Raw genomic sequence first — 26,348 nt, 5'->3', positions numbered from 1 at the left:
TTTAATCTTAACATTACCGAACTTTCACAAAGGTCGAAACTAGCCAAAGTTTTAATAAACCCTCTAGGGCTTATGCAAGTATAAATGCTGCTCTAAGAGCAAAAGATAGTCATACACCAATAGGATCAATGAAAAGAGAAGCAATTAATCCATTTGAAATATACCTAGATTTAGATTGCATTAATAATACTGAAGAAGCTATAGATAAATGGAAAACCTCATTAAGGATAGCAGTTACAATAAATAAAATGGATTATGATACGACAAAACACTTTATAGAAAGAAGTCTGTTAAACAGTGTATTAAGATTTTGCCAAAACCTAAATGAAGCCACTAAAATTGATACTTTTGGAACAAATGATAATATCGCTAACCTAATTACAAGAGCTACAGAAGCTATAAGATTAGAATTTGTTGGAGAAGGTATTTTTTTAAAATACCCTGCAATGATAAAAAATATGAGATTGCTTTGTTACGATTACAACTACGTGACATGTGTGAAATAGATAAATATATGTGTGTTTTTCAAGATTATTACTATTATGTGTATAATAGAGTAAAAAATACATAAATGTATTTATCGATGTTTTTTACTAAGATTCCAGACCCTTGGGGCAAAAAATTAATAGATACATATAGTCCAAGAACAGCAGATACTTTAGGAAATAAGAATAACTCATTTTAAAGATAAACTTAGTACATGATGTGTAGATGTCATACTAGCAAAAACAACTAAAGTATTAAGAAAGAAAATAAGCTTACGCTGTGATAATCCAAAAATGCCGATAATGATTGGATGTGAAAGTCTTTATTACTACAAAACGATTAAAAGAAAATATAAAAAGAAGAAACTCTTTAAAAAGAAATATTTTTTAAAAAAGAAAGCTAGATATTACAAAAAGAAAGGATATACACAATATCAAAAATCAAAGAATGCAGATGTTACTATTGTAAAGAGATAGAACACTATGCCAATACATGCTCAAAGAAATTTGCTAATAATAACAAGAAAATAGAAATCGATGAAGATATCGAATAAATGATAAATTCAGAAGTTAGAATTTATACAACTAAATAATTTTGAAAAAGTTGAATCAGACGATACAATTTTTATATTAACTGATACGAATTATTATTCTTCGTCAGAAGACGACAACCAAAATGAATAATGAAATAGAAACTATTCAAGATATAATAGAAGAAACGATAGAACAAAATGGAGAATATAAACAAAATATACTAATAGATAAAAGAAAATTAAAACAAATATAAAAAGAAAAAATTTCTTTAACTAATTACTCAGGATTTGAAGTAACTATACTCGAAAGATTCAGATTAAGAAAACGACAGCATCATCTATTTTATGGATTAAATATCCAAGAAAGAGCTTTAGAAGTTTCTGTTACTTCTAATAAAGTAATGATACCTTTATTATCCAAAAAAAATATTCAAGATAAATTGCGAAAAATAAAAACTGAAATAAGTACTCTAGAATGGATACATATAGGAGCAATCCAGATAATAATAAAATTCACCTTTAGGGAAGGATTAGATACCCCAATAGATTTAGCTATTATAGATAATAAGATAATAAACAGGAAAAAAACCTTCTTAGGAATATTACGAGGAAATTTACAATACGAAAAGATTAAGTTTAATATTTATCCTAGGATTTTTTACCATCTCCTAGATAAAGACTTTAATAAAACACTAAGCTTAATACAAGATTTTAAAAGAAGAAATTTCTTCCACAAATACAATAGACCCTATTCAATAACTTATGTAATCTCATATGCTATTTCAAATACGCATCATTCAGATTGCTTTGCCATAAAAGATATAATAGATTATCCCCATCTATTCGAAGTCAGTCAGATGCAAATGCCTAGTATAGTCCAGATACAAGAAATAGAAGATACACCATTAGACTTAGATTTACAACTTAAACCTTTATATAACCAACAAGATTCAACCTCTCGATTATCCTTTGATGAAACTCGAATCATAAACCCTTCTGCGATAATAAGAAAAACACAGTCAGAAACTTATATAAGACCTATTCTAGAAGCAAAAAATGATGAAATAAAAAATTATAAGATAAAAGGCGAATATTTTAACGGAATAAGATTTATTCCCGTTAACATCTTAGTAGATACAGGAGCTAGTAGAAACTACATTAGCCTCAAATTATGTGATCAACTCCAACAATATAAATTAAAAGATAAACACTTTTATAATGATTTTAACGAAAAAAAGACATGAGATAACAAATATGATAGAAACCATTTTAACATTCGAAGATGAAACTATACCAATAAGGTTGTTAGTTGAACCAGAACAAAATAGCGATTCTTTAGAAATCCTATTAGGAACTACTTTCCTAAATAGTGTAAAGCCATATCATATACTTGATCAAGGTATCAAAATTATGTATAATGATAAGATAATATTTATATCAAAATGACAAGTTCATATAGTATCTATATACCTATTGGAATAACTTACAAAGATTATAAAACAGAATATTTTGCTGCTTACATAGATACCAGATCGAAAAAATGTTGATGCAGACCAGAAATATTTTCCAAAGAATATCACCAAGAGTTATCTATTACTAAAGGAAGAGATATATCAAATAATATTATAACAATGTCTAGAGGCATTGTTCAACCGATTATATTATTAGGATAATTTTTAATAAAATGTCCTTCATTCTATTTTTATAACACTGGACAGGATATATTGTTAGGAAATAACTTTCTAAAAATGTTTCATAGCGTACTATACGATAGAGTTATATTCCAAATAAAGTTTAAGACTCCCTGTCCCCATACGATTGTAGTAAAACGTTTTAAAACTGCCTATTCAAAAAGATTACCTATTCAATTTAAACCCCACACAGCCCAGCGTGATGGTATAAGATATCAAAACAAATCAATTTTTCAAAAAAGCACTCCCTTGCTACAATATGATACTGATTGGGATAATCCTCGAGAAATAAATCAATAATATTCTTTGCTCAAATATCAGATAACTTTCTATAAATTAGAAGAAAATATAGATATAATCAAACAAAAATTAGAACAATGTTTCTCTGAAAATCCCGTAGAATTTTGGGATAAAAATAGGATAAAAGTCAAGCTAGAAATGAAAGATAAAAATAATGTTATTAGAGTAAAACCAATGAGATACAGTCCTGAAGACCAAGAAGAATTTCAAAAAAAGATTAAAGAATTATTAAGTCTTAGAATAATAAGACCTAGTAACTCTCCTCATAGTTCACCAGCCTTCATGGTTAAAAACCATGCAGAGATAGTACGAAATAAACAAAGGATGATTATTAATTATAAAAAATTAAATGATAATATCATATTTGATAGATGTTTTTTACCTCATAAAGAAAATTTAATCAATAGAACTGCCAACAAAAATATATTTTCCAAGTTTGATTGTAAAAGTGAATTTTAGCAGATAAAAATGAATAAAGATAGCATTCAATATATTGTCTTCTCAACCCCATAAGGACAGTATGAATGGTTAGTCATGTCATTTGGATTAAAGAACGCACCACGGATATTTCAAAGAAAGATGAATAATATCTTTAAAGATTATGATTATATATTTATCTATGTCGATGATATTTTAGTTCTATCTGATAGTCTTGAAGAACACTTGACACACTTAAATAAGTTTACCAACTTATGCTTAGAAAATGGATTAGCTCTTTTCAAAAAGAAAGAAAGCTTATTAAAAATGAGATTGAATTTTTAGAAATGATAATTGATGGAAATGACATAAAACTACAAAATCATATAGTAGAAAAGATATCGATCTTCCTGGATAAATTAGTCGATAAGAAGCAAGTGCAAAGCTTTTTAGAAATACTTAACTATGCTTCAGATTATATTCAGAACTTGGCAAAATTAAGAAAGTCATTTCAAGAATTATTAAAAAGGGATAAAAGCTTTGAATTTAATTAAGTTTTAATGAAAAAAGTAAAAGATATCAAATCTATTTGCCAAACTCTACCTAAATTACAATTACCTAAAGATAGTGATGATTTAATTTTAGAAACAGATATTTCGGAACAATGCTGAAGTGGAGTATTAAAAAGGATAGATTATGATTCCAATAAAAATAAGACGGGAGAAAGTTTATGCTGATACTGCTCTGGAACTTTTTCTGACACTCAGACTCGATATCACATCAATGAAAAAGAGTTATTGACAGTAGTAGAAAGTTGTCAAAAGTTATATTATTTTCTACTACCTAAACAATTTACCCTTAGAACTGATAATACACAGGTAAAAGCCTTTATTCATAATAATCTTCTTTCTAAATCGGAAAATATCTAAACCGGAATATAAAAGATTTATTAGATGGCAGATGTTGTTATCTGAATATTCTTTTCATATTGAAATTATTCGGTCTGATAAAAGTATTGCAGCAGATTTTCTCACAAGAGATAAACAACGATATTAAGCAACAGCTGAAACACATCTGGAAGATATTAATAAATGCTTTGATGATATTCAGACTTCAATCTCCGATATTATCGAAATTGCTAATTTCGATTGTAACTCAAAAATTGCTGACAAACTAATCAGCATATGTGCTAAGATAACATCCAAAGTTGGACAATACGGTGACAACTACAATATGATCAACAGTTTGATCAAAATCAAAAAATCTGATACTACATCTACAACTACGACCACAACAATTGATAAATATGAGCAAATGTCCTTTAGGCCTCAAAGGCCTATAAAAGGAATTTCGATAGAAGAAAGATTAAGCGCTCTACAGCCCACGACTGAAAGTCAGGAAATGATAATGAGAGATTTATTTTCTCTCAAAAATACTCCCACCAGATATGTCGATTTTGGAGGAATTTATCCCCGAATCAATTATTTGCAAGATTCCTCTCCACAGGAGATTCGTTATTGGTATGGTTTCGAAGCCATTGACTCGATAGACCTAACTACACCCGATTTTACAGAAATTGATAGACTCCCTCGATGGATAAAAAATGGTGTTAGAGATTGTTACCTAAACAACCCTACTATCACCCCTAAAGATACTTTGGTTCTCAAATTCTTCTCAGCAAGTGTTATGTCAAAAAATGGATTGGGTGTCAACAACAGGATCAGATTATTCCAAGAAAGAACGATACCCTGTCTATCATTTGATACAATTGGGAAAATATACAGATTTTTATATTACTCAACATGATAACACTATAAAAGAATTTAATAGATTCAATGAAACTGATATTCATTATCGAAGAGTCATTGGGCTTCGGATAATATTACAAGGGATCGATAGTTGTGCCAAAAAAGGATTCAGAACCTACGAAGGAGAGAAAATGCACTCCTCAGTTATGATAGCACCGACGCTGAATACTCCACCAACAGTTGCTCGATATTTACAGGATTATGCTAGCTTAGGCATAAACTTTATGTGTTTTCCAAGATTATTATTATTATGTGTATAATAGAGTAAAAAATATAGAAATGTATTTACCGATGTTTTTACTAAGATTCCAGACCCTTGGGGCAAAAAATTAATAGATACATACAGTCCAGAAACAGCAGATACTTTAGGAAAAAGAATAACCCATTTAAAAGATAAACTTAGTACATGGTATGCAGATGTCATACTAGCAAAAGCAACTAAAGAATTAAGAAAGAAAATAAGCTTATGCTGTGATAATCCAAAAATGCCGATAATGATTGGATGTGAAAGTCTTTATTACTACAAAAAGATTAAAAGAAAAAGTTTGTGAGTATTTTTCTGGAGCAAAATTTTATTATTTTTGTTATAATCTCTTTTCTTTTATAAAAAGAGCAGTCTCACCTTCCATATCATCCTTACACCTAAAAGTAGAAAACGAATCTACGTTGTGCTGAGTTATTCTGAAGGAGCGTTAGAGAAGTTACCTGGAAACAGGTTGGGATTGAAATATTCGTTAAAAGTCTCGATGAATACCCGGAATAATATTGATCAAAGCGGGATAAGGTATGGAAGAGTGTTGGACCCACATCTTTTTACTTAAGTTAAGTTATTATATTATTATAATGCTGGATTGCTCTAGAAAATTACTCTATTGTTAATATTATGCCTGATATTAGACATAACATAATGATTGTGTTGTTAGATATGAGAATATACCTACTCAAATTATTGATTTAATTTATTCATTGCCATATTTTAATAGTCTCAGAAAATTATTCGCAGGCAGGTTTACAAGATTCTTTGATTCAACTGAAACAAGTCATTGACATATGGTGGGAGGCAGATTATTGTTCTAAACTTAAGTCTTTATTTACAATTGTCCTTGGTTATATAATCTGACAAATTTGAAAGAAAAAATATGGTTAGACATGATGACATTATGTCTAATCATATCATGATAATGGAGATAAACATGAATCTGTATTTATTTACAAAAATTAGATATTCATGATTGATTGAATTTCTTAATTTCTGGACAATGATTGTTAAATTATTAGAGGATTACACTTCTTTAATATGTAGTAAGATAGTGATTTGGAAGCATCCTCCATTGGCTTGTTTCAAGCGTAATACTGATGGTTCTAGAAGAGATAATCTTGGGCCTGACTCGATTGTTTTTTGCATAAGGAATGGTGATGATGATCTGATCTATGCAGAATCAAGAGTCCTAGATCAATGTTCAACTATTGAAGCTGAAGTCAAAGCTCTTAAGATTAGACTAAAATATTGTTTGCAACATGATTGTTACCTCTTTATATTGAAACAAACTCACTTATCACCAAGAAAATTTTGGATGGAGTCTAAGAGGTTCTTTAGCTTATTTCTTGAATGTGAGATGTATAAAAAAGTGGATGATGAGTGCTAATATTCAAGTAGTTCATCATATAAAGAAGGAAACAAATTGAAGAATTTTTTTTAAAGTAATATCATAATATACAGGAGTTATCACAATAAACTCAAGCTATACTACAACTGAAAAGGATGAAAATTTTCAATCTAAGGATAAAAAATGCAAACTAAGGGATTCACAGAAGCAGCCAATCACAGTCGACATATAACCTAAGTGCAACAGGAAGCAGCTGAATAATGTACAAGTCTATAAGATCATGATTAGGAGACACAACTAAAGATGATGAATAAGGCACACTACTATAAATTTTGATCTGGATAATCAGATATCTTTGTTCTAATTCTATCATCAAAATAAAATAACTGATAAAGATTCTTACCTACTAGATCTAAAGCGCTAGATAGTGATATTAGTTCTTAAAACTCATTCTGTTCAGCGTGAAAGATCTACGGAGGTTGTTTTTGCGTTAGGTGTTCTCTTGATTGGGTTTTAGGGTTGGGCCAAATTTTTGATCTATTATCAATAAATTCAGTTTTGAGCTGAAGAAGTTTTCTAGGAGGATAATTCCATGGCATTTATTAGAGTTTAAAGGCCTAGATGTAATTCACTCAAGTTCATAGAAGTGGTTAAGTCGTGACATTAGAGAAGAGGCCTTACCGGAGTAGCAGCGGCGAAGAAGAAGAAGAAATCGAGCTTCTTCTTGAATGAATTTTCAATGAATAATAAAGGAGAGAATCGTTTCCGCAGCTGCATCAACTCCATCTTCAGGCGAGGAAGATGAAGCGGATTTTTTTTAATTTGGGATTGTGATATTTGGTAAGATTTTTTCGGGTTGGGCTTATTTGGGGCCTTTTTAATTTTTTTTATTTTGGATTTTTCGATGATGGCTTTGGGTATGCCAATTGCTAATGTTTTTTGCTTTTCATATTATTGCTGTTATAATAAGTGGCATGATTCATCTTTAATTAAAAAAATAAAAATCAAGGAAAATGAAATACGCGTTGTATACTTTTTTTTCTTAATTAAAATTATATCCCATTAAGTTTTTCTAGTAAGATTTTAATAAGGTAGCTAGTCATGTGTAGTATTAGATACGTGTACTTGTTTTTCTTCACTAGAATTTTTTTCCACATAATTTTTTTTTAGTAAAATTTTGACAAAACACATTATCTATCATGAATATCTAAGGGATTGTATTATAAATACACCATATTATAAATGTCTATTTAATACACAATTTTTTGGATAAACTTGTAATTGCATAAACTTAAAATCAATTAGACAACTAGCTTGCACAACAACTTGTATTCTTCAACAAATATGAAGTCAATTCAATTTATTTGTACATTAATTTAGAGAGAAATAAGATCTCTATTTCCCCTTTCACCCCCAATTTTTTTTCTATATTTCTTGATTTTTATTATTTCACAACATTTATGCACTTATTCTAGATTAAAAGAAATGGATAATTTTCACATGGACAATCAATAATGATGAAAAGATGAGCACAACTCCAAGTGGGCCCAAAACAAATGAACGTAGATCAGGAGCTCAATGGTGAATACTCTATTGAGAAATTTATTTAAATACGTTATATTTAGAAAATATTTATTATTTATAATTATATAATTTTAATATATTTATATTATATATATAATTTATTTTTAATACATAATATAGATTTTCTTATCAAAACAAGTCTAATGCATTTTAAAATAATTATAATATATATATATATTACATACAAAATTTATTTTTATACATAATATAATATATTTATATTACAAGCATTATTCTTTTTTAATGTATAATGTAGTTTTTTTTTACCAGACCAAATATAATACATATATATATATATATAATTTACTTTTTAATATATAGTAAAGTGACTATAAATAATAAATATTTTCAAAATAATATAGTATATCTAGATGATAAATAGAAAATATATTTAAAATCAATAAATATTTTATAAATGACACTCAAAAAGGTAATTAATCCTGCTCTGTTATCCTTTTGGTGGACCGAGATGGGAGCAAGCCCATGCAGACCCAATCCGATGAAATCACAAAAGTCCACGACATCCATCCCCTTTTCTTTTGCAAATCAAGTGAAACCTTTTTACAGTTAACAAAGTCAAAACAAACCCCTTCCAAACAGTTTACTCTTAACTCTAGCAATCTTCTTTTTCTTCTTCAACTTCATTGATTCATTCTGTAAACTTCTTTTTTTTTTCCTTAACTCAAAAATGCAAGATCCATCATATCCAAATGCTGTTAAGTTGCCTAATCAACTAACCTCGTTCACAGCTGCATTCCGTCCATCTCACCACCGAAGAGCTCACTCGGAGGTGAACTTCCGGTTGCCGGAGGATCTAGATCTGGTGTCCGACCCATTCGATGCTCCGGCAGGAAGTTTCGAGGAGATCGGGTCAGAGGATGATTTCTTCTCTACTTACATGGACATTGAGAAGCTTGGCGGTGGATCTAACCCAACCGATATCGATGCTGCTGTTCGAATGGGAGCTGAGAGTAGTGATGGAGAAAAGAGCATGATGAGGCCACGTCATAGGCATAGTAATTCTGTCGATAGCTCAAGCTTGTTGATGACTGAAAGCATTGAAGCTAAGAAAGCTATGGCTCCTGATAAGTTGGCTGAGCTATGGACCATTGATCCCAAACGTGCCAAAAGGTACCTTTTAATTGTGATGATTTTCAGTTTGAATGCAAAGGGATTAGTGATAAGATTTGGAAATATAGAATTTAGTAGAAGATCTCCATTTCTCTTAAATATTTAGCTTGATCAAGTCTGTTTTAGGAGCCCGTTTGGATTAGCTTAAAAAAAAAAAAATAACTTTCACTTTGCTTTTACAACTTTGAAGTGCTGAAAGTTATTTTTATAAATAAGCAGTTGACGGTTTGGATAAAAGTTTAAATGATGAAAATAATGTGAATTTAAGGGTTAAAAGAATAAAAAGTGTAATTTGGGAATTTAGTTAAAATATTAGGGATATAAAAGTAATTTTTATGGTCAAAGAAAATTACTTTAAGCACTTAGAAAAAATATTAGGAATCCTGACTTTTCATTTTTTACTGAATTTAAGAACTTTATGGCTTAAAGTTACCATTAGGCAAACACGTCCAAAAGCTAAAAAAGGCTCTAGATTGTTTCCCTACAATTTACAAAATGATGCATCTTTAATTTGCCGCAATTCTGTTCTTCTCGGTTAACTTATGCTCCCCTGCTTTCCTTTTGTGGATCTGGATTTTCTATGTTAATGCAGTAGAGGCACCTTCCTGTTATTTAGGTCCTTTGCAGAGGAAATAATTCCTATTGAAGAACGATTATGAAGCTAATCAAGTTGTTTTGCGCTCTTCACTGCTTTGCTGAAGAGCGAAATGAATTAGGAATGTCATGTTTTGTTTTTCTCATTTTTGGTATCGAATATTATTGAACACTCCATGTCATTCAACTCAATAGAAGAGCTACTAAACACACACACACAGAGTAGGTAGAAATTTCTTTGAAGCAAGTATAATACAAATGCTAAAGCACACTAACAATACAAAGAAGGGCAGCAAAGCCCCTAGATGAGTTAAATCAAAGCTTTTAATCTGAAGCTAGAACAAGTTCTTATACTAGAACATTGATCAAACCTTTCTGCAATGAGTCAAGCCACGAAAAGTGCATATGTATGTTGCAAGGAGAACATTAGGATACCAGATTTTGGAGTCTGAAATAGCTAATTCTTCATTTCTCACAATGAACCATTGTGTGCCCTAGATTTATCTTTCTATCAAGGCTTCATTTCGGAGCTTTAACAATCAGATTGGATAAGGTTAATCAAGCAAATTCCTGGAGATGCTTAGTTCTTGTTTCTTCTTTCGTACTGTAACTTGGCTGTAAGAAGATGTGTTGTACATCCAATTGTATTTCAATTTATCTGTTTTGTTGCATTTAATCAACTTTGTATAAGTTTATATTAAACCATGTCTCTTCTAAGATAAACTCTGTAAGAAACCTTATTATCATTTCAAAATTATACCAGTTATATAATTACACACACGCACGCCCCAAGTTGCTCATTAAATCCTGATTAGTGAGTTTTCTAAACACCTCCAAAGTCTAACCTGAATTTTCAATCGTGATCATCATTTCCTAATAATTATTCATTTAGAATCGACATTGTTTTAGAAAGGTCTTGCGACTAGTTTGGTGAACCTTCTTTTTTGTAGTTCCAAAATTCGATAGAGCCTAATATTTCGCTATTAACTTTTGGTCAAAGTTCAACTTTTTCTGTTTACTGTATGAATGATAAGGCAAAATCTACTTGTTTAAATGAAGTAATGTCATGATCCAGTAACATTCACTTCTTTCTTCTAAGATGGCCAACTTGAGCAAAGAAGTCCAATCGGATGATTTTGTTTGCTTAAATCAGGCTAAGCACTTGATGAGCAGGGATGCTTTTCCATGATATTTTGATTGCTTGTCCAAAAAATTCGGCAATCACTACCTTTTTCATTCTGCTCCAAAAGCTAGCTTGTCCCTCTAGTTTCACATGATTTAAAGTCCTGAAATTATATCAAAGAGCTTAATGCATGAGCCTTGAAGTAAAGTATATATGAGCCAAAACTATGTTTCTAGTAATACTTAACAATCCATGACGTCCAGTTTCAGAATAAATATTGGCTTTATGATTTAGGAAGCTGATAGAAATAGAGATGGGAAGTATCAAACTACCTTTCTTTTTGAGAAGACTCTATCTCTGGTCTGTTGTAAAGTTTGATTTTGTGATATCTAATAATTTTGATGTAGCTGCCTAGAATGAGCTTTCACTTGATAAGGGCACTCGATGCCTTTAATGGAACATGAATATTAATTGCTCTTCACTTAATTACTTTGTGGATTGCCAGATTCTGATTTCTCAAGAGCCTTATTTCGTCTGGATTTACTACCATTATGTAGGTATAGAATCATAAGACTTGCATGATATCATAAATTTATTGTTTTCACTAGTAAAAGTGGATAGATGTTAAGTAGAGATATGTGTAAAGAGGATATCTCTACTTAACATAGTTTAGGATAGTGGAACTGGTATATACTGTCTACTGATGAAATATATGCGGGAAAACTACCCGAAACAAAGCTATGGAATTCAGAGTTCTTATTGCAAGTACTTTCATGCATACTAACCCGCATCTTGACTAGGAGTATTCATGCTCCTATAGCACAAAAAGAGTCTCCAGCGCTCCACAACGACTATGTGCCAAAAAGAGTCTCAATGCGTCGAATGACAAAATTTAAGTCAAAATGGTACATAGATACATATACCATATCAGTTTATGATCAACTTACATGAACAATTTTTTCTATTGAGATGAAATGCATAGTATCACTTTGATACGTATAGATAAGGGAAGAAACAGAGAAAAAAAATTTAATTTCAGATCTGCTATATTTCTGACTTTTGAGAATTTCGCACAGGATTTTGGCGAATCGGCAGTCTGCTGCTCGTTCTAAAGAGAGAAAGGCCCGTTATATATCTGAACTTGAGAGAAAAGTTCAGACCCTTCAAGCAGAAGCGACCACTCTTTCTACACAGTTGACCCTTTTCCAGGTACTTCTTCCTTTTTAGAACTTATGTTCTAAGTTCTAAAATCTCTAGATACTTGCAGAAACATACAACTTACTCCTTCAACTTTGGTTATTTTTCGTCTGTAAACTATACAAGAGTAATAATTTGTTTTTTTTTTCAGGAAATAGGTAATTGGCTAGAACAATATTTTGAATGAGCTCAAACCATAGCTGTTTAAATAATAGAATCTTTGATGACAGAATTCAAAAACTTAATTCCTTTTTCTGAAAGTCTAACATGTCCGGAGAAAATTTAAAATAACTTCCATCATCTGGGTAAAAAATATCTTTTTTCACCTAGATATATTCCCAAAATTTTAAGGTTTTCTTCTGAAATAAGTCTTCCATGTATGGAAAGAATCCTACAATGAATTTTGCAAGTAATGTGCCCTTGAGGAATTCCTCCTTCACAGGGAAGTGCAGAAGGGTATACAAAGGAAAAAACAAAAAATACAGTTGTCGAAGTTTCAAAGAAGTTTTGATGTGCTCATCAAGTCAATTTCCTGTATATCTCAGCAATAATTTCCTTTGAAATAATTTCATGTATTTCTCCTTGCAATCATCTAATATCATGGCTATTTTTGTTTCCTTCTGCAGAGGGATACAACTGGGCTTACTAATGAGAATACAGAGCTTAAGCTCCGGTTGCAAGCTATGGAACAACAAGCTCAATTACGTGATGGTATGCTCCCCATCTATTGCTTTCCGCTGCACTGTTGCAATATTGTCTTTGATTTAAATAGTCATTTTTCCCTCCCATCTCGAAATTGCCAGCTACTTATAAACTCCGGGCCTGGAGGATGGACTGAATAAACAAAATCTAATATTACTTTTTTAATCAATAAAACGACTTACCTTATCTCTCTACAGTGAAACAATAAAAGTTTCATCTGTGATAGAGAAACTACTGATGCTGTGCAAATCATTCTCATGCCGTTCCAAATTTACAGCTCTGAACGAAGCACTGAAACAGGAAGTTGAAAGACTCAAAATAGCTACAGGGCAGATATCAGCTTCCTCAGATGCATACAATTCAGGAATGCAGCAAATTCAACATAACCGACCAGCATTCTTTCCTCATCAACCGCAGTCAGGGCCAAGCGAATCACAGAATATACTGATGCCGCAGTTTCACCACCTCCAGGGAAGCATGTCTAATCCCCGTCATCCTCTACTTGCTGGCCATGCACAGGCTCTGGCAGACGCAATGCAACAAGATCCCCTCGGTCGCTTTCAGGGTCTTGATATCAGTAGCAGGGGTTCTCATCTTGTAAAGAGTGAAGCCCCCTCCATTTCTGCCAGTGAAAGCAGCAGTACATTCTAATTGAGTTGTCAATTTGTGCATTGCCCTCCCAACCCTATTTATTAAACTGTCCATAGACTGACATGTATTTAACATCAGGAACCTCATTATTCTTAAATTTTTTTGAGTAGTTATTTGTCCCATTAGACTCGAGTCTAGGTTTAACAGGTCATGAGATATTTCTGTTTCTGTTTCTGTTTCCTTTCGTAATCTGAACCAGACCTTGTAATGCTTAGAGGAAGGTTGTCCACTGTCACCCCTACTCGATGGCTATAGAGTCTGGTGTGAGGTCTTGTAGTGTCATCGACTTTGTGTTGTTGCATTCTTTAGTGTGTGAACTGAACTATTTCACTCTAGTTTTGAGTAACTAATGTATGGCTCCATAAGTAGTACTAATAATTCATTGTAAACTTCCCCTGTTGCTTACCTATCGCGGTTTCTCTTGCCACTGAGGAGTAGAACATGTTTTTCACTTCATTTCATTGGCAGGACTTACAACAACATACTCAATGTGATCTCATAAGTGGGATCTGGTAAGAGTAGAGTGTAACGTAGACCTTACCCCTACTCATGGAAGTAGACAGGTTGTTACTGAAAGATTCAGCAGCTGGACTTGATATGCACAAATGCAGGCTCCTTGGGTCCATTGTTTATCAGCTAGGTAAAGTATTTTGTTCGAGTGGCTTAATGTTGAGTTTGGTCGTAACTGGGGTGTCATTTGTATGTAATAGATAAAAATCAAGGGAGCTAGCTTCGGATTCCACCAGAGGGAATGGAATAGATGAAAGACTAGTTACGGATATAATTCTGGATAGGATTGAATTGGAGGAATATAGAGGGCTAAGATTTCTATTCTACACCTCGTCAGTAAAAAACATTAATGATTCAAAGATGCTATATCTGAACAATGTTGAATGGAAGAGAGTACGTAGGATTTCTCTTTTGTATTTATTACAATATTTTTGTTCTTTTCCCGAGGATTCTTTTTCTTTTTTAGCTTTTGATTAATGTAATATGCCAAGCTAATTATCCAACTAACTGAGTGACTTTCTAACTTGTACAGTTAATTAGTTAAGGGGAAGTTTGTTAGTTCCTTGGTAGCAGATTTATGCCAGAGATTTCTCACTGTATATCATTCATTTATGTTGAAATAGTACCCCTCTAACATCTCCAGTTGTTGCTCAGGAACCATTCTTTCATTACTGATTTACAGAATTCGTGCTTTGACAATAAATAAAGCACGCAAGACGCAACAAATAAACTACATGATTCTTAAAGTCTAATATTTTGTATCTAATGACGTTACATCAAATGCCCATTTAAAAAAAAAAAAAAAAAAAGTTGCCCCGCTCTGTTTTTTTGAAGGAAAATAGAAACATATTATAGCATAGCTATTCAATGTATAACTCTTATAATTAATGTATATATCTTTTCTCTGTTTGTTATAAGTGCTTTTCTATTTTCAAATGTGATAGATAGAAAAAAAATGCTTGTCTGTCCCTGAAAGTAGATAAATCCAACAGACTAGTATAAACCGAAAACGATTTGTTATACTGAGTCATAAATAACTCTGAAAGGCACCAAACGTTTCACTCCATATATATTTCAAATATAATGTTCACTAGTCTCATAAAATGAATAAGAAAATAAACTAGTAACTAACTTAATGGGACCAAAAATGCCCTAAGAAATAAGCAGACCACAGAATTGCACATGGCAAATGTAGAGAAAAGACACTTGTGATATGGAAAATCAAGTGTGGGGCTTTTTTGTGGATGCTCTAAGTGACCATGTCATTAAATAGCATCCAATATTTGTAAAATTGTGTCCTCTATCTTGAATCTCTATTGGACACACTTCTTGTATAGTAGGAGGCAACCCATCTTGCAGAAAAGGTACATTGTATTAGGGTCCATTTCCCATGTTATAGCATTCCAACTAGGAGATATATGGCTCACAAATTAGTAGGAACAAAGGGACAATTCTCACTAGCTATTGGCTCCTAACCAAATAACATTAGGATAAAATTACACATGCCCTTTTTGTGCTTTACATTATTCCAAACTTAACATTTAATAATTTGGTTTTCCCACTTGCGATTAAGATTAGTACAGTCTTGCTCTCCAAAATGGCTTCCCCTTTACCGGCCGGCAATATAGTCGCATTATAAATTATTTCACCATGATGGGATATTTTATTCAAATATAACAATATTATAATAATTACAAATAAAATTGACATGAGATGTTGATTATTTATTAACATTATTTTTTTACCATTTTTCTTTTCGAAAAATGCGGTGTAGCATCACATTACATTTCATATCATCAGCCATGATCTAAACTTTAATGAATTCAGAATAATATATATATATATATATATATATATATATAATTTCGAGTCGAAACACCCTCCATCCACCGCTGAATGTGAACAGTATTCAATATGAAGGAAAATGATGCCCATATTAGGAACTTTAATTAGCCAACAAACTTTTAAATATTTGCATTTTTCTACATGTCAAAAGTTAGCTTTAGTCTTTCTTTTCTTTTTTTATTGTTTAATACTCTATCGTTTTTTTTTAAAAAAAAAGATCTAATTTTTGTAGTTTCTTTCCACGTGGTATCTTTAAGAGCATAAAATTAAAAAATATTTTAGTATATTTCACATAACTTTAATTTAAAACCACAAAATTGAAAAATCTTTTTTATTTTCTTTTTAAAACGGAGGAAGCAACTATTTCTGGCCATTAAATTTTAAAACCTTCAATTTTTAATCATAAATTTTGACTTGATATATCGTATATAGCCAAAGAGTTCAATAACATTAATATGAGTATGCCCATTATTCATGATATCTTGAGATATTTAGCTCAAAAATCAAGATCATGTGTTTCCAACTAATTAATCAAACTGAATTAAAGCAAAATATTTTCGAATTGGAAATTATAAATCCCAAAACGCAACTTCATATATTCTCAACGTGAAAACGACAATAATTGAAGATACGGCAAGAAAAGAAAAATTGTTTAGTAATTGGACGTCTCATTTTTCATTTCAAACAACTCTTTAAGAATTCATTTACCAACCGAGGCATCTTTATTATTAATTTAAAATATCAAGTCCATTCACATTTGGATTTTACAAAAATCATGCTTATTATTATTATTATTATATAATAATAATAATAATTTCCCTCAGCCTAAGATAAGATAATGACGTACCGATACTAGGGACCGCAATGTCCGCTTCTTGCATGTTACCATAACATGGTAGGCCCTAAAACTTAAACGTTCTTAGATTATAGAGCCCGTTTGGATTGACTTTAAGTTGGTCAAAACCAACTTAAAACCCCTTTTTAGCTTTTGGACGTGTTTGTCTAATGCTGACTTTAAGTCATAAAGTTCTTAAAGTCAGTCAAAAATGAAAAGTTAGGATTCCTAACTTTTTTTTTCAAAGTGCTTAAAGTCATTTTCTTTGACCATGGAAATTACTTTTATATCCCTTATATTTTAACTAAATTCTCAAACTATCTTTTTTTATTCTTTTAACCCTAAAATTCACATTATAAGCACTTTTATCCAAACACCCAACTGCTTATTTATAAAAATAACTTTCAGCACTTCAAAGTTCTAAAAGCACTTTATACATAAAAATTACTTTTTTTAAGTCAATCCAAACGGGCTCATAGTAACCACTACTTCATCCGCTTCTTAGATTTTTAAATTTTAATTTAACACGAATTTTGAGAAAAATACATTAAAAAAAATTGACTCTTGTTCTTAAATTAAAAATATATCAAATATATTAAAATGCTATTTAATTTTGTGGTCTTACATATGTCATGTGAAAAGCTGAAATTAAAGAATTGCTAAAACAAGAAACATTCTTTTTCAAACAGACTAAAAAGAAAAGTAAGACAAACAAATTGATAATTTGTTTGACCAAGTTTTTGGGTAGCAAAAAAGTTTCTTTTTTTAGGAAAAAAAATTAGCTTATTTTAAAACATGAGGTGTTTGATTAAATATTTTGAGAGTAAATAAGTATTTTTGGGAAATACCAAAAACTGTTTTCAAAAGCTAAAGAAAATATATAGTTGCCCCCAAATTACTTTTTTGAAACGTAGTTTTTGGAAAAATACACTTTTGAAATCACTTGTAAGAGTTTGGCTAAATACTAATTATTACTTAAAACTAATTTTTTAAATTAATTAATCAAACATAATTCGTTTCCTACCAAAAATGGAAAAGCAAGAAAATAATTTTCGTAATAAGATGATTTTAGAAGAAGACTGGCCAAACATGATATAAATCAGTTTGAATAAAATACCAATGATTGCATATAATGAAAAAAAACATATCATGATTATAATATCATTGTAGCACGTAAGCTAATTACTCGATTGATTTTGTCTTATTAAGCTAACAAAATTGCATAATTTGTGGACTAACCACGTGCACTTGTTTTAAAAAAAAAATAAAAATCTAGGACGGTTACCTATGAAGTCTAAATTGACTTGCAATAGTTTGTTCGTTGGCGTTTTTTTTATACATATGGACCTAAATCTTAGAATTAAAATGAATAGCCTACAACTGCTTCTTCATGTCCTTGGCATGGCATCTGTTTAGTCAATTCTGATGCCTCATATAATATGGTTTGGTGCATTTTTCTTTTTTACCTAATTTTGTTTTAGGAAGCTACAAAAGAGGAAAATAAAACTCACGAATTAATCACTTTTAGGTAAGTGATTAAGGATATTTTAAGAGAGAATTAGTATATATACACGTATCTGCACATCAGCATTATTGGCATACACAAAATATTTCATAACAATGTCAATATTTAGAGAGATAGAGACTCAACTTTTGTAACACGTACTAAATCGACATAATTCAGACTCTCAACCTCTCAGAGGAAAATGGGACATTTCTTCACCAGCAAATTGGACCCTTTTGTTACAAGTGCCGAGTGATGTCTTCACTTGTATATAGACCTAATATATATTTGCGCATTATTTGGTAAAAAAATTAGATGAAGCAATGTCACGGGTACCGTTTGGGACAAGGTAAATCTGCCACTATTTTTGCCACCCAGAGATAAATTTAGGATTTGAAGCTTATGAATTTTTATTGCTATCTTAAATTTAAAAAAATAAAAGTTTACATAGTAATTAAGTGGATTCAAACCCTCAATCAAGAGAATGAAAGAGCTTAACAAGTTTCTTTTCTGCCATTAGATCAACAATGCACTTTACTGATGAATTTCTAACTTGTAGTTCTTATACATTTACTGAATTTCTCAATAAAAATATAAGACACATAAGAAAATACTTAGTTCTAGAAAACTCCATCCAACACCCTGAATCCCTCAATCTCACTAAGACACTAATGATGAAGAGCTTATTGATCAACATTAGAAAGGGCTAAATAGAGCTTACTTCTGGTCTAAAATTTCTCTATCCATTTGAATTGATTTACTTACCGCCCCTATCTCCAAGTATTGCTTGTAATCGATCTTATAAAAAATATTACACAAGTTTAATTTATATGATATACTTAATTGATTGGGTATAAAAAGAAATAATTAAACTTATGATTTAAATATGACATTAGATTTCTATAGTTATATATAAAAATATGGATAGATTTGAATTATTTATAAATATAAAAGGTATCAATATTTTTTGGTAAGTAAAATATTTTTAATTTACCAAATGAAATAGTGAGAGCTCAAAATCAAAACAAAATTGGAGCACAAGACTGGACATAGTCCCAAATTTTAATGCACTGTCTAACAACACCACATATTTTATTAATGTGCAGCATCACCCAATAAACCCCTTATAGAAGCTCAGAATATCCTTCTCTATTTGCTTCAATACTTTGGAGTAGCTCACTTAATGAGTTCAACAGTCTGCTAATTATATGATTGTGCCCATCTATTTTCTTGAACATGTACAAAAAATCAAAAAATAGTAAGTGTTTGCATCTCTTAACTTTAACCATTAGATGATAGATTATAAGAAAATAGTGTCATATAAAACAGAACGGAAGAAGAATCAAACCTTATGTGCGGCAATGCATAAAACAATATACTAGTACACTATTAATCAAGTCGTTCAAACACTTGTCATTGTGTATTTACATAACTCGGAGACGTTCTAATAATTATGTTTTCTCTCTGTTTCAATTTCTGTAATGCACGTCTCTCTTTAATTTATCTAAAACGTGATATATTTCTATATGTTAAAAAAATTAACTTTAAACTTCTCCTTAATTTGGCACTTAATGAGATGATTCATGACTGCACAAATATCTATAGTCTTATTTTAGTTCATAAATCTTATAATCTTTTGTTGTTAAACTCAATATCGACCAAAATCAAAAAATATCACGTAAAGTAGAACGAAGACAGTAATAATTAGAAATAGCTTATGTTTATACGAGGTGAAAAGAAAAAAAGAATGTGTTCTATGAGTCCAATTTTTTTATTTTTTTGAAGAAGCGGATCTCAAAGCTTCCTTAATGCATGACTCAAGTGGACACATGCAACATAAAAGCAAGCATCACCATGGCTCCAATGTTTAGAATAATTTCATCTTTGATTTTCACCCATCCCCTTAAACTTCTTGCTTACAATTTGTCTTTAGACAACCTTTGACCAAATGTAGGCACAATTACCCTTACATTTCTTTTAGTACGGAGATACGACTTTCTATCATTTGTTCACACTAAAAAGAGTATATAATAATAGCTAGAATTTTAAGTTATGCATAATAACACTATAAAAAAGAATCATTATTTATATGTTTTAATCCATTATAGTGAATTTTCCCATCAGAAAATTACACTAAATAGATAAATTAATTTTATTATTATGTTTTTACTTTTGTATTAATTTGAGGCCTTAGTGAAAATCTGGTTGCTCCACTAATTATATACATCGATAATATAATTTTCTTATACGCTATCAATATCATTTGACCTATTATAACATGTCAGTTATTATTCGATCAGATTACTAATTAATATTTATCATATATTGTAAGTGACTTAAGTGTATAGATATTTTTTACACCTTAAGTGAATAGTCAACTTGTTCTATCGTAGTGTCAACTAGTTGACTGACGTATACACCTCTCTCTTCTCCCTCTCGAGATGGTGAGCTAGGGCATTCATGCCTACCACCGTCTCTCCCCAGCCTTGGGCTATGGTAGAGCCATCTCAAATCCTAAGGAGAACCTCCACAATCCTACTACAAAACTATTATATGCATCATGCTTAATCAAAACCAAATACCACATCCTACCAACAATGATACTAAAACCTAAAAAAACGTGTTCATGTGATACTAACCTTACAATTTGCAATGGAGGAATGTGAAGAATTTGCTAAAGATGAGGGACTCCATCAAGCAATAACGGTGAAACTGTCTCCAGACGCTCTAGATTTGCAAGTGTTGCGCACAATATTATCGGGAAATCTTGACATCAAAGGTCATTGTTTAATCGGTTTACTTGTTCCAAGGCAACTTCTTTTGTGGATGAATCAGTACGAAGACTTTGTGACTTTGTTAACAAGGGATGTGAATTGTTTTCCATTCGATGGGAAGGAACATCTGTAAACATTAGAATTATATTGGATTTAAATTCGTAAATTAATTTAGACTATATTAAATTCAAGAAAATAGTCCAAATGATGTGGCAATCCAAGTCGAATTAAATAAGCCACTAAAATCATGCCACATGTCAAAATTAGGTGGCAATCCAAGTCAAATTAAATAAGCCACTAAAATCATGCCACGTGTCAAAGTTAGGTGACAATCCAAGTCAAATTAAATAAGCCACTAAAATCATGCCACATGTCAAAGTTAGGTGGCAATCCAGGTCAAATTAAATGAGCCACTAGAATAATGTTACGTGTCTATGTGACATGTTCTGACCAATCAAATTAAAACTGTTCAACAAAGAAATCTGATTGGTCAGTTCAAACCAACCAATCAAATCACACCCTCATACCACTCCCTACAACTATAAATAGGGGTCCTCATTTTTCTGAGAATGAGGTTTTTTGAAGAACAAGAAGCAAGAAGAGAGCTCGTGGATCAAAGGCCGCAAATTCTCTACAAAGCTACAAAGTTCAAGCAATCAAATTCAAGCTCAAGTTCAAGATCAAGAACGAAGACAAATATCAAAAAGTTCGAGATCAAGTTACTTGTTCATATTTATTGTTCGTCATAACCATACAAGTGTTCGTGACGAATAATTCAAATCCAAATTCGAAGACGAAGATTCAAGATCAAGCTATTCAAGCCCTTGACTCTAAATCAAATTCAAATTCAAGTTCAACGCGTTTCATATTATTTGAAGAATTAGAGGATTATTATAGAGATTGTAACCGCATTATATTTTGAAATCAAATATTACACTTTGTTACTCCAGTTTTCCGGTCTTGATTATTTATTTTTCTCGGCCCAAAAAATTTGTTGTTTACAAATTTTGGCACGCCCAGTGGGACAATCTCTACCTCTCATCTCTTCACATTGATCATCAAACTTCAAGAACACTTAAATGGCATCTAAGAAGTTTGACTCCAGGACTATTATTGCTAAGGCTACTGATTCCAAGTTTTCCTCTGAGGTGGAGAACATACTGGATGCTACTATAGGAAGTTTGGGACCCATCACTAGGAACAGAGCAAACTTGCTAGGACAACAAGCACTTCAAGTGTCGTCCGCATCAGTTCCTATTTTTGATCTTCCATCTTCAAAGGGGGCAAGATTCTTTCCGAATGAATTGGAAGAAGGAGAGAATATAGCTGATATTGTTGAAAAGTCGTTGGCTCAACTTAGTCCTTTTAACACGAGGAATCGCACTATTCAAGATGAAGATGATGTCTTGATCACTAGATTTGCCTCAGTCACTCCGCGTAACTTGTTTCAGACAGATTTCAGTTTGAGGGAAAATCCATACTTTGCCCCATCATCCATAACGGCCATCCAAGCGATGATGACTAACACCTCAACTGTTGAAGAACAACTGGCGAGTTTGACAAAGGCAATTGAAGGTCTAACAAAATATGTGCAAAATCAGGATAATTGAATTGTCAAGTTGACGGACATAGTTGAGAATGTTATGGAGGGGGACTCAAGTCATGCACCTGGAAAACGTCCGATGATACAAGAAAAGGGAGATTCAGTTACAAAGCAAATAAATATGGGTGATGAGCTGCAATTATCTGCTGAAGGAGGAATTCTCATTCATCAACTGAAGGACTTCATTATGGGAACTATCAAAGATAAGTATGACGTGTCTTCAAAGTCATCATTCACGTATGCAAAGCCATACACTTCAAGAATCGATGTTTTGAAGATGCCTGCAGGTTATCAACCTCCAAAATTTCAACAATTTGATGGAAAGGGAAATCCAAAACAACACATTACCCATTTTGTTGAAACCTGCAATAACGCTGGAATATATGGAGATTATCTGGTCAAGCAATTTGTGCGCTCCTTATAAGGAAATGCCTTTGACTGGTATACGGATCTCGAGGCAGGCTCTATTGATAGTTGGGAACAACTTGAGCATGAATTTCTTAATCGCTTATATAGCACAAGGCGTACTGTGAGCATGGTTGAACTCACAAATACATGTCAATGGGAAGATGAACCCGTCATTGAGTTCATCAACTGATGGAGAAATTCAAGCCTCAATTGTAAGGATAGGCTTAGTGAAACTTCCAGAATAGAAATGTGTATTCAAGGAATGCATTGGGGACTTCGTTATATCCTACAGGGTATTAAACCCAAATCATTTGAGGAACTAGCCACACGTGCTCATGATATGGAGTTGAGCATGTCTACAAGCGGGATTAAAGGACCAATTATTTATGGGTCTCTCAAGGGAAAAGACAAGTTGGAGGTAAAGAAAGGGGGAAAATTGGCACCTAAGTTTGGAAACAAGGAGTCGATGAGTGTTAATGCTGTACCTTTGAAAGTGGCTACAAATCTAAGCAAGAATCAAAGGGTAAAGACCACGACTTTTCAGAATAACACTGGTAGAAAGCTGACTTTGAAGGAAATGCAGGCAAAAGAGTATCCTTTCTTGGACTCAGATGTTCCAGCAATTTTCGAAGAGCTTCTGGCATTAAAACTCTTTGAGCTACCTGAAATGAAGCGTCCAGATGAGGCTGGGAGGACTAATGATCCAAATTACTGCAAATATCACTATTTGATGGGCCATCCTATTAAAAAGTGTTTTATCTTTAAGGAAAAGATTATGGACTTAGCCCGTGAAGGAAAGATATTGCTTGAAGATGAGAAGGAGAGTTCAAATCAAGTCTCTGTCACTTTTGGTTCACTCGACCCCATAGTTCTTTGCAACTTTGTCGAAATACATAATAGTGGTGATGACCTAGCCACATCACCATCAAAGATGATTAAATTTGGTGACTTCAAACCAATAGATGTTAACGTATCATCGCTTGTTCCTTTGATGAATGAAGTAATAAGGGAAGATAAACCTCTAGAGGAAAACCAATCTTGTGGTGCTTATACTGATGATGAAGGATGGATTTTAGTGACACGATGAAGACGTCATAAAACGAGCTTGCAAAGAGAACCAAATAAGCAAGTGACTAGAGTGAAGATGAGAACAAAGTGGTACCATCCACCTACCCCTAAAACTCAAAGGGTAAAGAAGAATGTGAAGAAGTCAAGAGTCGAGGGAAATTACTATCAAAAGCAACGTCCTCCGGTGACATTAGAGGAATTCTTGCCAAGTTGGTTTCGTGAAAAGATTTCTCATCGTGACACCAAGGCCTCGTGTTGTAATATTGATAGAGAAGAGACGATGGTAGAAAGATCATCACCATCATTACCTCCATCACATGAAGGCCCTATAAAGCCTCACTCTGAAGAAGTGGACACTTGTGATGCGAAGTTTACATTCACTAATGATGATCTTTTATTGGGTGAAGTGTTGCATAATCGTCCTTTATATATGGTAGGTTTTGTGTGTGGACATAAAGTAACTAGGATCATGGTGGATGATGGATTTGGGGTCAATATTCTCCCTATTTGTACTGTGAAAGAACTTGGAATACCGATAAATGAACTGTCTGAAAGTCGTCTGATGATTCAAGGCTTTAACCAAGGGGGGAAGAGAGCCATTAGTGCTGTCAAATTAGATATAACAATGGGGGATATGCGTTCGAGTGCATGGATGCATGTTATTGACTCAAAGACCTCGTATAACATCTTGTTAAAAAGACCATGGATACATGAGAACAAAGTGGTACCGTCCACCTACCATTAATGTTTCAAATACTTTGAAGATAGGGTTCAAAAGAAGGTAGTTGCTAATGATGAACCTTTCACCGAGACGAAAGCACACTTTGCTGATGCAAAATTCTACTTAAAGAATCATGTTTCAAAAGAAGTTAAAATTGATAACGCGATACCTGTTGATATCACAAAAAGGGTTGATGTAGCACCTGATAATGCGAGGGTCATGATTGAAAAGGATAAAATGCTTTCAGATATGAGTAAAGTACCTAAGACAAGTGAGGCATCTTTAAGTAAGAGAATGAGTCCTGTTTCTCACTATGTCCCAAAGACAAACAAAGTCAAGATCCCACCCTCTAAGTTGCAGAGTAGTAAGTTGACATTCCCTATCAAGCAAAATGATGCAATTAAATCACCTTCAAAAATGATACAAGGATTTGTCAGACCATCGAATCATGATTCACATGAATCACTCCCTAAAAATCGTACAAATGAGGGTTTTAACCCGAATGCATATAAGTTGTTGGTGAAAGCAGGATACAATCCCAATGAAGCTTCTAAAGTAGGGAAGCTTCCAAATAAAGTTATTGAAAGGGCAAATCATGGCCTAAATCCAACTCAAAGGATGATGATAGAGAAAGGGTATGATGTCAAGCAATCGCGTGAAGGCCTGGGTTACAAACAATCGTCACCAATCCGAATCTCTATAAAAAGGATAAGCATCAACTACATTACCATGTGGAAGAATTGATGATGTTCAACAATAATCCTTCTATTTTTGATCGACTTAGTGGAACGACTCCTAATGTTTTTGCATCTGATCGGCTAATAGAATCAGCTCAAAAAATTTCAGTATTTGATCAATTGGGACCAATGAAGAAGAAATACAAGCGCCAAGGAAATTATAGAATAATGGAAGAATGGGTATATGCTCAGGAGCATAATTCACCCAAGAATTGGCCTAGTTTGATCCCTTCTAGAATGAGGCGAGAAACAAAACTTGTAGTTTCATGTGGAGATGTTCTGAGAGTAAGAACTCATACCATAGTTCACACTAGGGAGCGAGATGAAGATGAAGAAAGTATGGGATCATCAAATCACATCACAATTTGTGATGAAGAAAGTACTCCACTATATGCAAAAATTGATGACGGGTTTGTTGATATTCATGCATGCCATCACATATCTTTTAATGATGGTGATCCTCAAGAAGATGAGGATGCTGAAGATGCGCCACCTGAACTCGAGGAAGGGATAAAGAATA

At 32.3% G+C, this 26,348-nt stretch overlaps 1 protein-coding gene and 1 long non-coding RNA gene across 4 annotated transcripts; one reads left to right on the top strand and one right to left on the bottom strand.

Annotated features, from left to right (window-relative positions):
- Positions 1–1,796: 1,796 nt before the first annotated feature.
- On the bottom strand, positions 1,797–7,710 carry LOC129901739 (uncharacterized). Of its 3 annotated transcripts, none has more exons than XR_008769929.1 (3): positions 7,523–7,709; positions 5,857–5,939; positions 1,797–2,014 (listed from the first exon to the last, which is right to left on the bottom strand). It is a non-coding gene; the product is annotated as an uncharacterized LOC129901739 (long non-coding RNA). The 3 variants fall into 3 exon arrangements; XR_008769931.1 differs by lacking the exon at positions 1,797–2,014 and adding an exon at positions 5,331–5,349 and having other exon boundaries at positions 7,523–7,710; XR_008769930.1 differs by lacking the exon at positions 1,797–2,014 and adding an exon at positions 5,555–5,754.
- A 1,191-nt stretch (positions 7,711–8,901) lies between these two features.
- Positions 8,902–14,230, top strand: LOC129900932 (transcription factor RF2b-like). Its single transcript, XM_055976016.1, has 4 exons — positions 8,902–9,556; positions 12,350–12,482; positions 13,097–13,181; positions 13,450–14,230. Exons 1-4 carry the CDS (start codon positions 9,114–9,116, stop codon positions 13,821–13,823), a joined length of 1,035 nt encoding a protein of 344 aa, XP_055831991.1. The 5' UTR covers positions 8,902–9,113; the 3' UTR covers positions 13,824–14,230.
- The last annotated feature ends 12,118 nt before the right edge of the window (positions 14,231–26,348 follow it).

The sequence above is a fragment of the Solanum dulcamara genome, chromosome 8 (genome assembly GCF_947179165.1).
Source record: "Solanum dulcamara chromosome 8, daSolDulc1.2, whole genome shotgun sequence".
NCBI lineage: Eukaryota > Viridiplantae > Streptophyta > Magnoliopsida > Solanales > Solanaceae > Solanum > Solanum dulcamara.
The sequence above is the reverse complement of the archived record's forward strand: the minus strand, read 5'-3'. Positions and strand labels throughout refer to the sequence as shown.

What these genes read in the sequence shown, in the direction of transcription:
- LOC129900932 (XM_055976016.1), top strand. Translation starts at nt 9,114, where the DNA reads ATGCAAGATCCATCATATCCAAATGCTGTTAAGTTGCCTAATCAACTA. An exon ending in CACAGTTGACCCTTTTCCAG is followed by an intron (nt 12,483 to 13,096) that starts GTACTTCTTCCT and finishes TTCCTTCTGCAG; the next exon opens with AGGGATACAACTGGGCTTAC. An exon ending in ACAAGCTCAATTACGTGATG is followed by an intron (nt 13,182 to 13,449) that starts GTATGCTCCCCA and finishes CCAAATTTACAG; the next exon opens with CTCTGAACGAAGCACTGAAA.